This window comes from Rhincodon typus, chromosome 1 (genome assembly GCF_021869965.1).
Source record: "Rhincodon typus isolate 14 chromosome 1, sRhiTyp1.1, whole genome shotgun sequence".
NCBI classification, from domain to species: Eukaryota; Metazoa; Chordata; class Chondrichthyes; order Orectolobiformes; family Rhincodontidae; genus Rhincodon; species Rhincodon typus.
Genome location: NC_063332.1, coordinates 107,327,623 through 107,341,712, shown reverse-complemented (window position 1 = coordinate 107,341,712; position 14,090 = coordinate 107,327,623). Strand labels below are relative to the sequence as shown.

The following is a 14,090-nucleotide window of genomic DNA, read 5'->3' as shown; positions in this document are numbered from 1 at the left end:
TCATGAGTGAGCACCAGAAGTGTCTCTCTGTGGCTTTCCCAATCCTTATCTCAAGCTCTTCAATAAAGTATTGAGTACCATAGAATAAGGGAACCTGTAGAAGATACAGGAAAATCCGTATGGGTTTGATTGTCATGCTCCCTGTATACTGAGCCTCCCTATCCTGCAAATGGATTAATACTGGTGGCAGAGGGATGAGGCCCTTAAGTGGGCATTAATTGTCCACTGAAAGGCCTCAACTGGAAGTGCACTGGATGGCCACCTGCAGGTTTTCTCACCATGCTCTTAATCAGAGCAGATATAGAAAAATGGCAGGGTCACCATCAGCACCTCCTCCTGCCTAGCTAAATGTCTACCACCCACAAAACAAAACATCTGCCGAGTGTGTGTTTGGAGGCAGAGCTGTTATTACTTCAGGACACAAAGAAGAATTTCATGTCTGTGGTGCTAAATCATTACTGTAATTTTATTGGGACATTTACAGCCTGACCGAAAGTGATTCATTCCCGATGTAGTTAAGGATTAATTATTACAATTAAAGAGAAAGAAAGAAAAGATGTAAAAGTTAGGGGTGAAGTTAGTACAAGGTTGAAGGGGAAGAAGGAAAGGTAAAGGGAGGAACAGGATTGACAGGGGAAAGGAAAAGTCATCAGTTAGCCCATTGGCACCAAGGGTTGCACAGTTTCTTGAGCTGCTTCATACACATGCATCTTTGGCCTTCTTCATCTGCCTATTTCAAAGGCAGCAACACCTCAGTGAAGCAGGGCCCACTATCACAGGTAACCTCGTGCATTCTCTTCCCAGCTGTTGAGGTTAAAGCTAGTCGCTTTTTTTAGGTGGATCTTCAGGGCATTTTTAAACATTTTTCGGCTACCCTGTGATATTTGATCAGTCACAAGATGGAAGCAGAGAGGACATTTCAGAAGGCGTATTCGGTATTCAGCCCGTCCATTGCAGGTTTTGTGACAGAATGGTTGTCTCTGCATTCACAGCACCAGCTTTCTGAAGGATGCTCACATTCAGGTTGTGATCCATCCAGATGACACTTCTGTAGGTAGCACTGCTGGAGAGATTTGGCTAATCTTTTCATGTTGTCAACTAGCACATCATGTTGATGGTACAAGACCATCAAAAGCTTTTACAAACATTAACATTGCATGTCTCAAAAGACACGTTACCACACCCTGAAAGCCAAGTTGACACAGGACAATCCTAAAAGACATGTTCCCCTAACAAGTTTCCTTTGGCACAACCTACAAGAGACCATCTTGCAGCATATCGTGGATCACCAGTTCTTTATAGTGGTACAATCACAATGCAGTGCCAATAGGCAAGTTCACCTTGGAATTTCGAAATCTTCTCCCTGGTAGGTATCAATGGTCCAGCAGTAGCAACCCTACGAGTATTTACAGGTCTTAATGTATTCACAGTTCATGAGATTCAAACCACACCCACTGTGGTGGAACAGACCAGACGTGATGAAATCATGTCAGTCAATGATCTGAAGCCGTTGTACCAAGCCTGCTTTGATGCAGTCGGCAATTTTAAGGGTCATGAAACATTGCATCTCAAGGATGATCCAACCATGTTTATTGATCGTCCCAATAAGTGCAATGTGCACATTCAAGAGTCCGTCCCAATCCGAGTAAGATCAAGCATGTTTAATAAATGCTGACCTCAGATCCAAAGATTGCCTCGAATTTTCATACATCCTCTCACCAGACCTTTTCCACAAGTAGGGAATGTATTTGTACTGAGAGATTTGATCGATACAGATATCCCCTAAATGTGGCATGACTACTACCAATGATATTTAGTCACCTCAGGACACATGAGACAGAGGGTTGAAGAAAGTCATCCTTAATCCTGAGAGGCTGCCTAAGAAGAAGCTCTATAATTTTGTCTTTAATCCCCATTTCCACTCTTCATAAGCCTTTCCTTGACAAAGCTTTTAGTCGCTCCTCCTTTGGCTTGGTGTCGATTTTACCTTTTGTCTCATTGTGGTTCTATAAAGACTCTTGAGATGGTGTTCTGCCTTGAATGCTAGACAATACAAGTTATTGCTCAATTTGGGACAGTTTTATGTTATATAAGCATAAAGTGGATTAATACAGAAGGCTTCATTAGAAAGAAAAAATTCCCAATGAGAATTCAGTTAGGCTTTGAAAGAAGCTCATTCCAGTTGAAATGTGATTTAATGTTTAAAATGAAGATCATGTAGGATATGCATCCTTACTTGTTGAGTCAGTGATGACTTAATTTCTTTTAGAACATTGGAATCTAGACTCTAATCCAGTTTGAACAATTGTTCACCTCAATGAAAACATTGAATCCAGAATACAAATTGTCTGAACAGGTACCTGGGTCCATTGTTATTCGTTATTAAAATGCTTTTTCCCTTTATTCATGGCAAACATCACTCTGAATTCAGATGTTAATTCATCTAATTAAGAATGGGAAGATGTGAAGTGTGTCAGTGTAATTATTGCTTTTAAAAGTTTCTGTGAATCTGTTTGATAATTCCAATTTTGGTTGATGTTTCAAATGTTTTTCATTAACTTATATCAGTAGTGAGTGTGAAATGTCAAACTTCCTTGTAAATGATAAAGCACTAATACCAAAAGGGCAACAGTTGAGCTAAACAATGGGAGGCAACAGCCCAGTGGTATTATCTCTAGTTTATTAATGCAGATATCCAGGTATTGCTCTGGGAGCTGAGGTTCAAATCCTGCCATGGTAGAAATTGAATTTTTTTTAAAAATTACAATGATTTGTCCAATGATGACCATCAAACAGTTGTCACTTGTTGGAGAAAAAATTTCATGAATGTCCTTTACCGAAGCAAACTGTTGTCGTTATCTGGCCTACAGGTGATTCTGCATCCACAACAATGTGGTTGACTTTTAAGTGCCCTCTGGGAAATTAGGGATTGCCAATAAATGCTGATCAATCCAGAGATGCCCACATAAATAAATTTAATAAAATTTAATATTTTTTAAAAAAATAAATGCATTAAAAAAGAATAAATTTATGATGGCTTAATCTTCAAAGTTGACCTGAAGAGGAAGCCTTATGATAAGATGCAACTGCACAGATCCTGCTAGCCCTCTGTTTAAGTAGTTTCTTGACAGACAATGAGAATGCTTTATCCTTTCCCCACTCAACATCTACGTACATCTATATATTCCGGCAGAGGTTGCTGAAGTTTATTTCTCCTCTCTTGAGTCATGGACGTTGAAGTCAATCATGACATTTCCAACATCTCATCCACCTGAAATCAGTTTCTCAAGATCAGAGTCTGGGATCCGTGTCTATATGACATTATATGTTCAGATACTGACACATGAGGAAGTCTAAGTCTGCTTCTTGACAACTTTATCATGCACTTATCAATTTTTAGATTTTGGATTTCAAAATAATGGCGTACGGGTATTGGTTATTTTTCTGAAGGCTTTTAAAACAAAGTAGGTAAATCAGTCCTTCCCAACGTTGACCTAATCCAATATGTGTCAGAGAGTACGGACCCCCTGAGGGTTAATGAAATGGTATTACTACTGTGCAGGGTTTATGACCAGGAGTGTAAATGTGGAAGGCCATTAGCTTGTTTTTAGTTTACAATAATCAAGGATTGATTTTAGCTTTAGGAAACTCAGAGATTGGAAGCTTTTCAGCAGTTCAGAGGAGACTTGACTGGTTGAAATAATTTATCTAGCAGATAAGAGTATATACGAGTTCAGGGAATAAGCTACTTCAGTAGAAACTTCATTGCAACTTCTAGACCAAGGGTATTTGGTGAAAAATGTGCAGATTATTACAAGACTGAGAAAGAATAAACTTTCATTCTTGTGAGTATGCACAGAGATTTCACACTTCACAGGAAAGAAGTGTGAAGCATTAGTTGAGTCAAACTTAAAAGTTTTGACATGGGTATTTTTGCTGGATGTGAAACTGTGAAATGATGGTTTTGGTGAGTAGATGGCAACTGTGTTTTACTGTGGGTTTTCACATTTTTCTAACACCTTCTGTATTTAGATACTTTTTTAGCTGTTTTGCCTTTCGTATAATTATTTTTTTTATGTTAAAGAAAACCTGCAGCCTTGTGTACTTATGTTTCACTATATTATCTACCAAGCCAAATTTCAGTCTGGTATCTGACTTGCCCCAGTTGTAACATCAGCATCACTCATATTTCAGCACAATATCATCAGCTCAATAATGCTGCAATGTTCACCATCCCTTTAGATGGCAGTGAGTTTACCACTGAGAATTTGATCAACATTTCCGGATTCAGTATGGATTAAATTTCAAATCTTAACAGGAAATTTATGGAAGACAATTGAACAGAAACACAAAGATGTGACATTGAATTTTACAATTTATTGGGATATTGTACAGATTTATGGTCACATTTTCGAAATATGCTTAAAAACTATGAACCGTAGGATATTAAGAATAAAAGGTTAGAATTGAAGAACAATTGTATGACAACTCAGGCTCTTTTCATTGTACAACGATGATAAAAGAATCAGATATATTCTGATCAGTTTTGAAAGGTCTGGGAAAGTTTCTTCTTCATTCATTCATGGTATCTTGGCATCATCTCCCCAGTTGCTAATGAAAAGTTGATGGTGACACTGAAGGAATGGCAATTATATTTCCAAGTCAGGATTGTGAATGACTTGGAGGGGAACCAGCAGATGATGGTCTTTCCATGTATCTACTGCTCTTGTCCTTCTTGTTGGTGGGGGTTGCAGGTTTAGAAGGTACTGTTGAAGGAGCGTTACTGAGTTACAACATTGCATATTCTCGATGGTAAAAGCTGATGCTGTGTGTTTGTAGTAAGGGGACTGAATGTTGAAGATTGTCAATTGGGTGCTCGTCAAACTAGGCTGCTTTGTCATGGATAGTGTCAACCTCCTTGAGTGTTTTTGGAGCTACACTCAGCCAGGCAAATGGGAAGTATTCCATTCCATGCCTGAGTTGTGCCTTGTGGATGGTAGACGGTCAGTGGAGACACAAGAGATGAGTTACTTGTTGCAGAATTGAGGTCAGATTCCTTAAGGATCTGTACTCTCATTGGGTGCTGCCTTAACCCCATGGCCTTCATCAAGACCAGAAAGCTTGACTCCTGCAGCCTTCAGGCCTTCACTTCCCCTCTCATTGTGAGGGCCTCTGCACTTAACAGGTCCTAGGTTCTAGACTCAAAGATTTTAGAATTGGTTTGTAGTGCCTGTCCTGGCTGTTCATGTCACCGTGCTGCAGGGATTACAGAGCTGCTGGCCAAACAGATTGGCTGCAAACTCTCTAAAGTGGGATATTCACCTGACTAAGGAGTGCATGTCCTGTCACCAGTCCAGTCAATTAATGTGTTAATTAGAGCATTGATGGCTATGGGTAGCTACAATCAGTGGGGATGTGTTTTGCTGCCAAATTTGGGTGGAGGGATGGAGAATCTCACCATCTGAAACCTACCTCTATATGTTATACCGAATTGAGTACAGAGTCAAACAGCATGGAAATAGACCATTCAGTCCAACTCATCCAAGGCAACCAGGCACCCCAATATGACCTAGATCCATTTGCCAGCAATTGGTCCATTTCCCTCTAAATCTTTCCTGTTCATGTAACCAGCCCAATGCCTTTTATTTTGAGAAAAATAGCAGAAAATCACACTCTGCCATTGCAGACTAATGACGACTTTTTGCTTCATTCATTAATGGAGAGAACCTCCCTGGTGATTATGGTGTTTGAAAGCTCTGCTCTCCTTGTTCTTCCCTGTGGTACTGGTTGTGTGGTTGAAAGATGCTATTGAAGAAGACTTGGTCAGGTGATCTTACAGTGGTTAAACACTGCGGACGCTGCATTGGTGGTGGATAGGGAAATAATCAAATGGCTGCCTTACCCTGGACAGGTTGAACTTCTTCAGTTTTAGAATAGCACTCATCCGGGGAAGTTGAGAGTATCTTATGGCATTCCTGCCTCGCGCCTTAGTGACGGTGGGGAGACTTTGGAGAATCAGGAGGCAAGTTAATTGTCACAGATTTAGGATGTTGTTGGTTGTTATTTCAGTGATGGCAGTGCTATAGAACGTCAAGGGGAGATGTTTAAACTCACTTGTTAGAGGTGACAATTGTCTGGCATGTAGATTACTTGCCACTTACAAGCCCAAAGCTAGATGCTGTCCAGTTCTTGCTGCAGGTGGCTTCAGGCTTTTATACTGTGAGAAGCTGTAAATGGAATTGAGCACCGTACAATCACCAGAGAACATCTTACTTCGAACACTATCCTGGGAAGGATAGTCAGTGATGAAACCATTTCTTTGGACAATAAAATGTCTTTTCATGGTTGAAGACCTTTTCTCAACCGACATTATTGAAAATCTAATAGGAGTATGACACACTCCATATCAGATTGATTTGCACTTGCTAAGTGTTACATCACAAAGTGAGCTTAAAGCAACAATTTCAAGAAAAATTGCATTTTCTTGCTGTTGTTTCAAACTGTTTAATTGGTGGTGAAAATCACATTGCAGCGGCAGTCACTTGCTCAGTTCCTTATTGTGATGATGAACCCTCCATTCAGGATAATGGTCATTAGCAACTTGACATGAGGAAATACATTCCCAAGCATTGACGGTATTGTGCTGTGTGTTTGTGTTAGAGTTATGGGAGAATCGCTTGTTAAGGACAGAGCTGTGAAGTTCCTAATATTGCTTCTGGTGTGGTCTCTGATTCGGTGACAGTATGAATGACAATATTAGCATGCTGAGATTGTGCCCCTGGTTGGTCAGTGATTAAAACAAATGGTCAGCTATGGTGTAATTCAAACTGGCTGACCACATATCCAGTTCTTCAGTTCACAGCTCCACATTATAAAGGAACTGCTCAATAGTTGCATTGTGTACTACATTTTAGCTTTGTCTGTTATGTGAAGTGTTGCTTCAATAAATTTGCTATAATGCAGGTGGATGAACCACCATTATATTTCTGTCTCTCAATGACCATATCCATGAGCAACACTGCTGATGTTTTAATAGTAAATGTTATGAATAACGTATAGGAATGTAGGCTTAATGAGTGGGAGCAGACAATTCTGCCCTTCAAGCCCAGTCTGCCATTTCACATGATCATGGCTGATCTTATTTGGGTCCCCACTCCACTTTCCTCTCTGCTCACCTTAGCCCTTTATCCTGCTTTTCATCAGAAACATATCTGTTTCTTTCTTGAATCTATTGTTTGATTCTATCTCAGCTGCGCTCTAGGACAGTGAGTTCCACAGATTCACAACCCTCTGAGAGAAGTAGTTTCTCCTCACCTCAGTTTTGAACCTCCCTCCTCTCATTCTGTACCTATGACCTCTTGTTTGAGACTGACCCACAAGAGGGAAACATCTATTCAACATCCCCCTTTAGCATTTTATATACCTCAATCAGATCCCCCCTCGTTTTGCCGAACTCCAGCGAGTACAGGCCCAAGCTATTCAACTACTCCTCCTACGACAGCCCTTTCATCCCTGGGATCAACCTGGTGAACCTCCTGTAAACTGCCTCCAGTGCCTCCGCATCCTTCCTCAAGTAAGGAGACTAAAACTGGACCCAGTATTCCAGGTGTGGTCTCACCAATGCCTAACATATTTGTAACAACACTTCTTTACTTTATAATCCAGTCCTTATGCAATAATCACCAGAATTCCATTTGCCTTTCTTATTATATACTGCAACTACATACCCACTTTCTGTGATTCATACACAAAGATGCCTAGATCCCTCTGCACTTGGAATCTGCTTCCCATTTTCATAATAATTTGCCCTTTTAATTTTCCAGCCAAAATGGATATCCATCTGTAAACTCCTTATCTCCTCATCACTGCCTACTTTCCACCTATTACAATGTCACCGGCGACCTTTCCTATGTAACATAATATAGATTATAAATAATTGAGGTCCAAGAACTGAATGCTGCAACACCTCCCCAGTTATAGTTCACCATTTAGAGAAGGACTCATTTATCCCAACCTTCTGCTTTCTATAAGTTAGCCAATCCTCTATCCAAGCCAGTACTCTATTCTTAACACCGTGGGATCTAACCTTCTGGATCAGTCTTTTATGCAACTCCTTGTTAAATGCCTTCTAGAAGTCTAGATATACCTCATCTAGGTTCCCATTAACCACTTTGCTGGTTACATCCCTAAAGAATTCCATCAAGTTTGTTAAGCATGCCTTGGAAACATGCTGACTTCGGTGAATCGAGCTTTGTGCTTCCAAGTGTTCAGTTTTACCCTCCTTTATGATTGACTGCAGCCAATTCCCCACTACAGAAATCAAACTAACTAGTCTATAGTTTCTGAAGAAGGGTCTAGGCCCGAAATGTCAGCCTTCCTGCTCCTCTGATGCTGCTTGGCCTGCTGTGTTCATCCAGCTCTACACCTTGTTATCTCATCCAGTATCTCTGTTGCATTATCCTTTAATACCCTACGGTGTAGGTCATCAGGGCCTGGGGACCTATCTGCCTCTAATCCCATCAGTTTACTTCATACCTCTTCTCCCCAGTTATAGTAATTTCACCAAATTCTTCTGGAGTAACTGCAGCTTTTGGGAAAAAATTATCTTCCTCTGTGAAATTAGAGACAAAATATTGGTTTAATGTTTCTGCCATTTCCTCGTTTCCCATTAATACCTCATCATTTTCATCCGCTAAAGGGCCAACATTTACTTTACTATTCTCTTCCTTTTTATATATTTATAGAAGCTTTTGGTATCAGTGCTTATGTTTTCTGCTAGTTTCCTTCTGTAATTCATCTTAGCCCTTTTCATTTTGTTTTTTGTAACGCTTTGCTGATGTTTAAAGTTCTCCCAATCCTCCAGAATGCCACAAGTTTTGCCAGATGATATGCCCTATTTTTTACCTTCATGTTATCCTTGACTTTCTTGTTAAGCCATGGACGATTTTTCACCTTTTTACAATTCATTTTCCTCTTAGGAATGTACTTTAATTGAGAGGTATTTAGTATTTCCCTAAGCATTTGCCACTGTTCTTCAACTGACCTACCCTTTGACATTTTTGCCCAGACCACTTGGGTTAACTCCTTCCTCAGGCCTGTGTAATTACCTTTGCCCAATGCACAAACTCTCCTATGCAACTCTGTCTTCACTTTTTCAATCTGAATCTGAAACTCTCACATGTTGTCATCACTCTTTCCAAGAGGATCCTTAACTACAAGACAATTTATCAATCCTTCCTTATTACAGAACACCACATCTTTGGCTGCATGCGTGACATGTTGCTATAAGGAACAATCGTTCATGCACTCTTTGAACCTTTCTTTGAGGCTACCCTTGCCAAGTTGATTAATCCAATCAATCTGCATGTTTCGATCACCCATAATTACCATTGTGCCCTTTTCACAAGCCCTCATTATTTCCTGGTTTATAGTATGCCCTACTTCAGAAGTACTATTCAGGGGCCTGTAAGTTACTTCTACCAAGGGGTTTCTTCCCTTGCCTTTTATTTCCACCCAGACGGATTCAACATTTTGGTCCCTAGTGCCAATATAATTTCTTAATACATGCCTTGATGCCATCCTTAACCAATAAAGCAACTCCACCTCCTGCTCCTTGTCTATCCTTTCGGAATACTGAGTACCCTTGGAAATTTAACTCCCATTCCTGATTTTCCTGTAAGTACGTTTCAGTAATCCCCACCAGGTCATACCCATTTGTGTCTATTTGTGCCGTCTGCTCATAAACTTTATTCCCCAAATACTGTGTGCACTTAGGTACAAAGTTTTTAAATAAGTTCTATTGGTTTGTCCTTCTCTTTTAATATTTTCTTGTGTACTATTCTTTCCACACTCTCCATCCTTATTTATTAATCCTGATAACACTGAACTTCACCTATATATTGGTGAACCTACATATATGTTATATATTGGAAAGAGACTGAGATTTCCATACTTCCCTTGCTGCTCTGTCTGGGGTAATCTGATCCAGTTTATCCCTGTAGTAATTAAAGGTGTCCTCTGCAATTTTGTGTGAACCTTTTCACCCTGGAGTTAGATGGTTGTGATTTCAAGTTTAGCCTAGACATTTAGGTCTAGATTTTCACAAAGTTGTGGAGACTTTGATTCCGGAATTCCCAGCCCAAATACCCCAAATTTTCATCAAGCTGGGATAAAAGTGTGGGCTGGTGTGGATCAGGGAGCCGACACACTGTACTGTTCATCGACTGGCTCTGTTACAAGCTGCGCATCTCTGAGCTGCCTGCAATTTTCCTGTAGTCAGGTCAACATTTCAGAAAGTAGTGGTTCATGGGTATGTTAGAGATGTCATGAACCATATCTGGATTAGGGAACATTTGAAAGGTCAGGTCACCCATATCAAGCTATGCCCCTCCACTCACCAATCTATGGCCTCTCATACCCTTCGTAGCTACCAATTTCTTCTCCCCATACCCACAGCCCATAGCCCATGTCCGCTCCAAGCTAAGCTGTGGAATGTCCATGTCCTTTTATCCAATATACAGAGCCAATAAACCTGAGAATCACAATCGCAAAAAAAAAGCCATTCATTCATAAGTTTCTACTTCATTTAAACTAAAACTGCTTTTACTACAACCCAGTCTATCATCCATATCTTTAAAGTCTCAAAAATACACACCATACCATTCAGAAACATTGTGCAATTGACAATAGGTCACAGAGAAAGAACTGTCAATCAAACAATGCATTTTCCTGGGCACATCACTATGTTCATCCAAGTCTCGTTACACATTTCCTAAATGACAACATTAAATGCATCTCAACAATATTTCATTGCCATACACAATCTGAGGATTTCCTAAAATATTTAAGGTGCTATGCAAAAAAGGAAGACTTATCTTTTTATTTCTCAAGTAACATTGACAACCATCACATTATACAGTATTAAATTCCTGCTCATTAATAGAATTTGAAACAGCAATGTGAATTACTGAAAAATGCTCAAAATTTTTTATAGCTTGTTTTATAATTGCATAACCTATATTATTCTTGTTTACAGCTCGTTATTCCATGCAGGACCTTCTTTTTAAACAATATTTCTTGGTCTGTTTTACAGGGGACCATTTTCTTGCCTGGTAATAATGTCACTGAACATTCATACAATGGAGATGAGTCCAGGAAGTTCCTTTTTGAAATTGTGCCCGGTAAGAGACATTATTGTATTTTTCTTCTGGCAACCATCTTATGTGGTTACCCAATGGCACACCAGAAACATCAAAGGTGAATACATCCGAATGAAGCACTGCTGTCTTTTCTGAATTGAAAAGTTGAAGTTACTGTTTTTCCAGCTAGAAGATAGAAAGCTGGCTCAAAAAGATGCCTTAGATTTGAATTATGTCCAAGAAAAGGGAAACTATTTTACAGCACCTGGCATGCGCGGCATACATGGTATCCAAACTGGAAAAAAAAAGTTTGAAAATATTGAAAGCTGTGCCAATATATTTACTCGTCTGTTGCATGGCCAAATCCCAATTAATAACCTCACAATGAGCTGTGGTGAATTTTTCATGACTGTATATTATATTTCAACAACGTGTGGTGAAAATTATTGCGATTACCCAGCACACATCTCCAATATGTAACAACGTGGGTGCTTATGTTTGTTTATTGTGAATCAGTTAAAGAGATCTTCTTAAGAATGCAATCTAAAAGTGCTGCTTTTTTCATATGAAAGGATTTCATTATAAACAAGTTGGTGCAATAAATAATCCCATGAGTAATTTTCAAAGTCCCATGGTCATAAATTCTTCTGCCCTATTCCAAATCTAGACTACCAGTTAAGCACTATGTTTTTCTTGGGAGTTGTTACCAAGGGCTATAAGGTAAGCATGAGCAAATTTCAGCTCTTCCTTTTTTGCACTAAAGGAGCTCCCCCACCTCCTCAAACAAAGTATTTACTGCACAGGCATTAATATTTGGACCAATTCTAGAAACGTGAATAAGTACACACACATGTCTTTTATCAGAAATACAATAAGTGACTTTATACAGAGCAAACTATATGTAAAGACAGGGTGAAGATATCAGCAGATATGATATATCAGGCTTCACTGTAATCAGGTTGCATTAACATCCATTTAATTTTTATTGACATTTTTCCGTCAACCTGTGAGGCCGTGTCTCAGAAGGGCAAGTACTTTGCTGACATTCAAAAGTCAAGCCTAATTACAACAATTGGACCTCAACATCATTTTTAACAGCTGGATCATCTATTTTTGGATGCAGCAATAAAACCTGGTGCAGAGGATCAACTTCCCTGTCCTGGGCTTCTTCAGGTTACCCTTTCACCTTGTTTAACTAGGAGCCTCCTGGTCACTTTCATGGGGGCCCCAGACTTGCTGCTCATTTCATATCTGAACTATACTCTTTTAAACTTATTTTTCTAAGATAGGTAGACAGATATACTCATAGATACACTTACACAGCATGTGAAGTGATAATTTTGAGAATTGTGAAGCTAACTGAAATAACTCCACAGAGGCTGGTATCCTGTCACCAAATCCTCACGCTTTATTTACACATGGAGAGTCCTTGACACTGATCCAGCTCCCTCAGAGCCAGCTCTCAGAGTGAACAGAACCTCTGGCCCTCCTGTTTATATCTGTCAGCCAGGGCTCCCTGATTGGGGCTGTTAACCTGGTCTAATTAGGGAACTCATATTCTATGAGGTCCATCTGGATTACCTCATTACAATCACTATGTCCCTCCCCCTCTGAGTCCGAGGACATAGGTTGGTTCTTTTTTTGCAGCTCCTTTTGGGTCGTTTTAGCACTGGGTCAGGTTCTTCCAATTCTGCCTCTGATACAGGCAGCGTGTAGTAGACAGTAGCCCGCCTCTTGTGCCCAGAAAGTCTCAGAAGAAATTCATTCTCCTCTTTAGGCAACGAAGGCATTGAGTCAGCAATATTCACCATGTCCATCTCAGATTCCGAGGTCTCTACAACACTTGAAGGAGAGAGAGAACCCCCAGGGTCCAGAACAATCAGAAAGGCTGTTGAGGAGTCACACACATTTTGCTCCCGCACCATTTGCAAGTTTGCAACTTTCATATGGTCCACATGTTCAGGACCATCGCACTTACCCAAACTTTATATGTTACTGGACCTGACTTCATGTCAACCTTGCCTCTTACCCATGCAGGGCCATTCCTGTGGCTCCTACATCAAACTTCATCCCCTGAAGTAAACTGTCACGCTTAGCCAAGGCTTGCATCCAGCTGATGCTGCCCATTCCACAAACTGGACTGATTTGGTGATTCCTCCGCTTCCCAGCCTCCTGATTTCTTCCTCTACTTTTGCCCGTAAGGCAAATGGCACTGGGCAGGCCTTACAGAATCATGGAATTGCTTCCCGGTCAACATGCAAGGTGGGCTTGGCTCCTTTGGTAGTCCCTCTTCCTGAGAAACTTCTGGGCATTTAATTAGGACTTCACTCAGGCAGCCATTTTCTAATTGAGGAACAAAAACAAAGTTGCTGGAAAAGCTCAGCAGGTCTGGCAGCATCTGTGGAGGAGAAAACAGAGTTAACGTTTCGGGTCAGGTGGCCCTTCCTCAGAACTGATGGTAGCTGGGAAAATGTCAGTTTATATGCAGAAAATAGAGAGGTGGGTGGGGTAGGGAGTAAATGATAAGAAAGAGCCCAAAGAGAAAGAAAGCCAGTTGGACAGACAAAGGAGTTGCTAATGATCAGGCTGGGAGGGTGAATAGTTGTTATTGGGGACTGTTAGTGACTAACAACAGGGCGTGTGTGGTGGCAGGCTATGTGGTAACAAGGCCTGGTGTGTGGGGTGGGGTGCTGGGACATGGGAGAGTTTAGGCCCTGAAATTATTGAACTCAGTATTGAGTCCGGAGGGCTGTAGGGTCCCCAAGTGGAAAATGAGGTGTTGTTTCTCCAGCTTGCATTTGGCTTCACTGGAACACTGTAGCAAGCCGGAGACAGAGATGTTGGCCAGAGGACAGGGTGGTGCATTGAAGTGGCAGGGAACAGTTAGTTCAGGGTCTTTTTTGCAAGCAGAACGTAGATGTTCTGCGAAGCGGTCGCCAAGTCTACGCTTCG

The 14,090-nt window shown here is 40.6% G+C and overlaps 1 protein-coding gene across 2 annotated transcripts in view; it reads left to right on the top strand.

Moving 5' to 3' along the window:
* The window catches only part of arhgap24 (Rho GTPase activating protein 24), a 437,625-nt gene that overhangs the window by 183,539 nt on the left and 239,996 nt on the right, over positions 1-14,090 (top strand). For both annotated transcript variants that reach the window (XM_048598083.1, XM_048598093.1), the window contains exon 3: positions 11,093-11,180. In XM_048598083.1, coding sequence (XP_048454040.1) covers positions 11,093-11,180 — 88 coding nt within the window. The remainder of the gene's footprint in view (positions 1-11,092; positions 11,181-14,090) is intronic.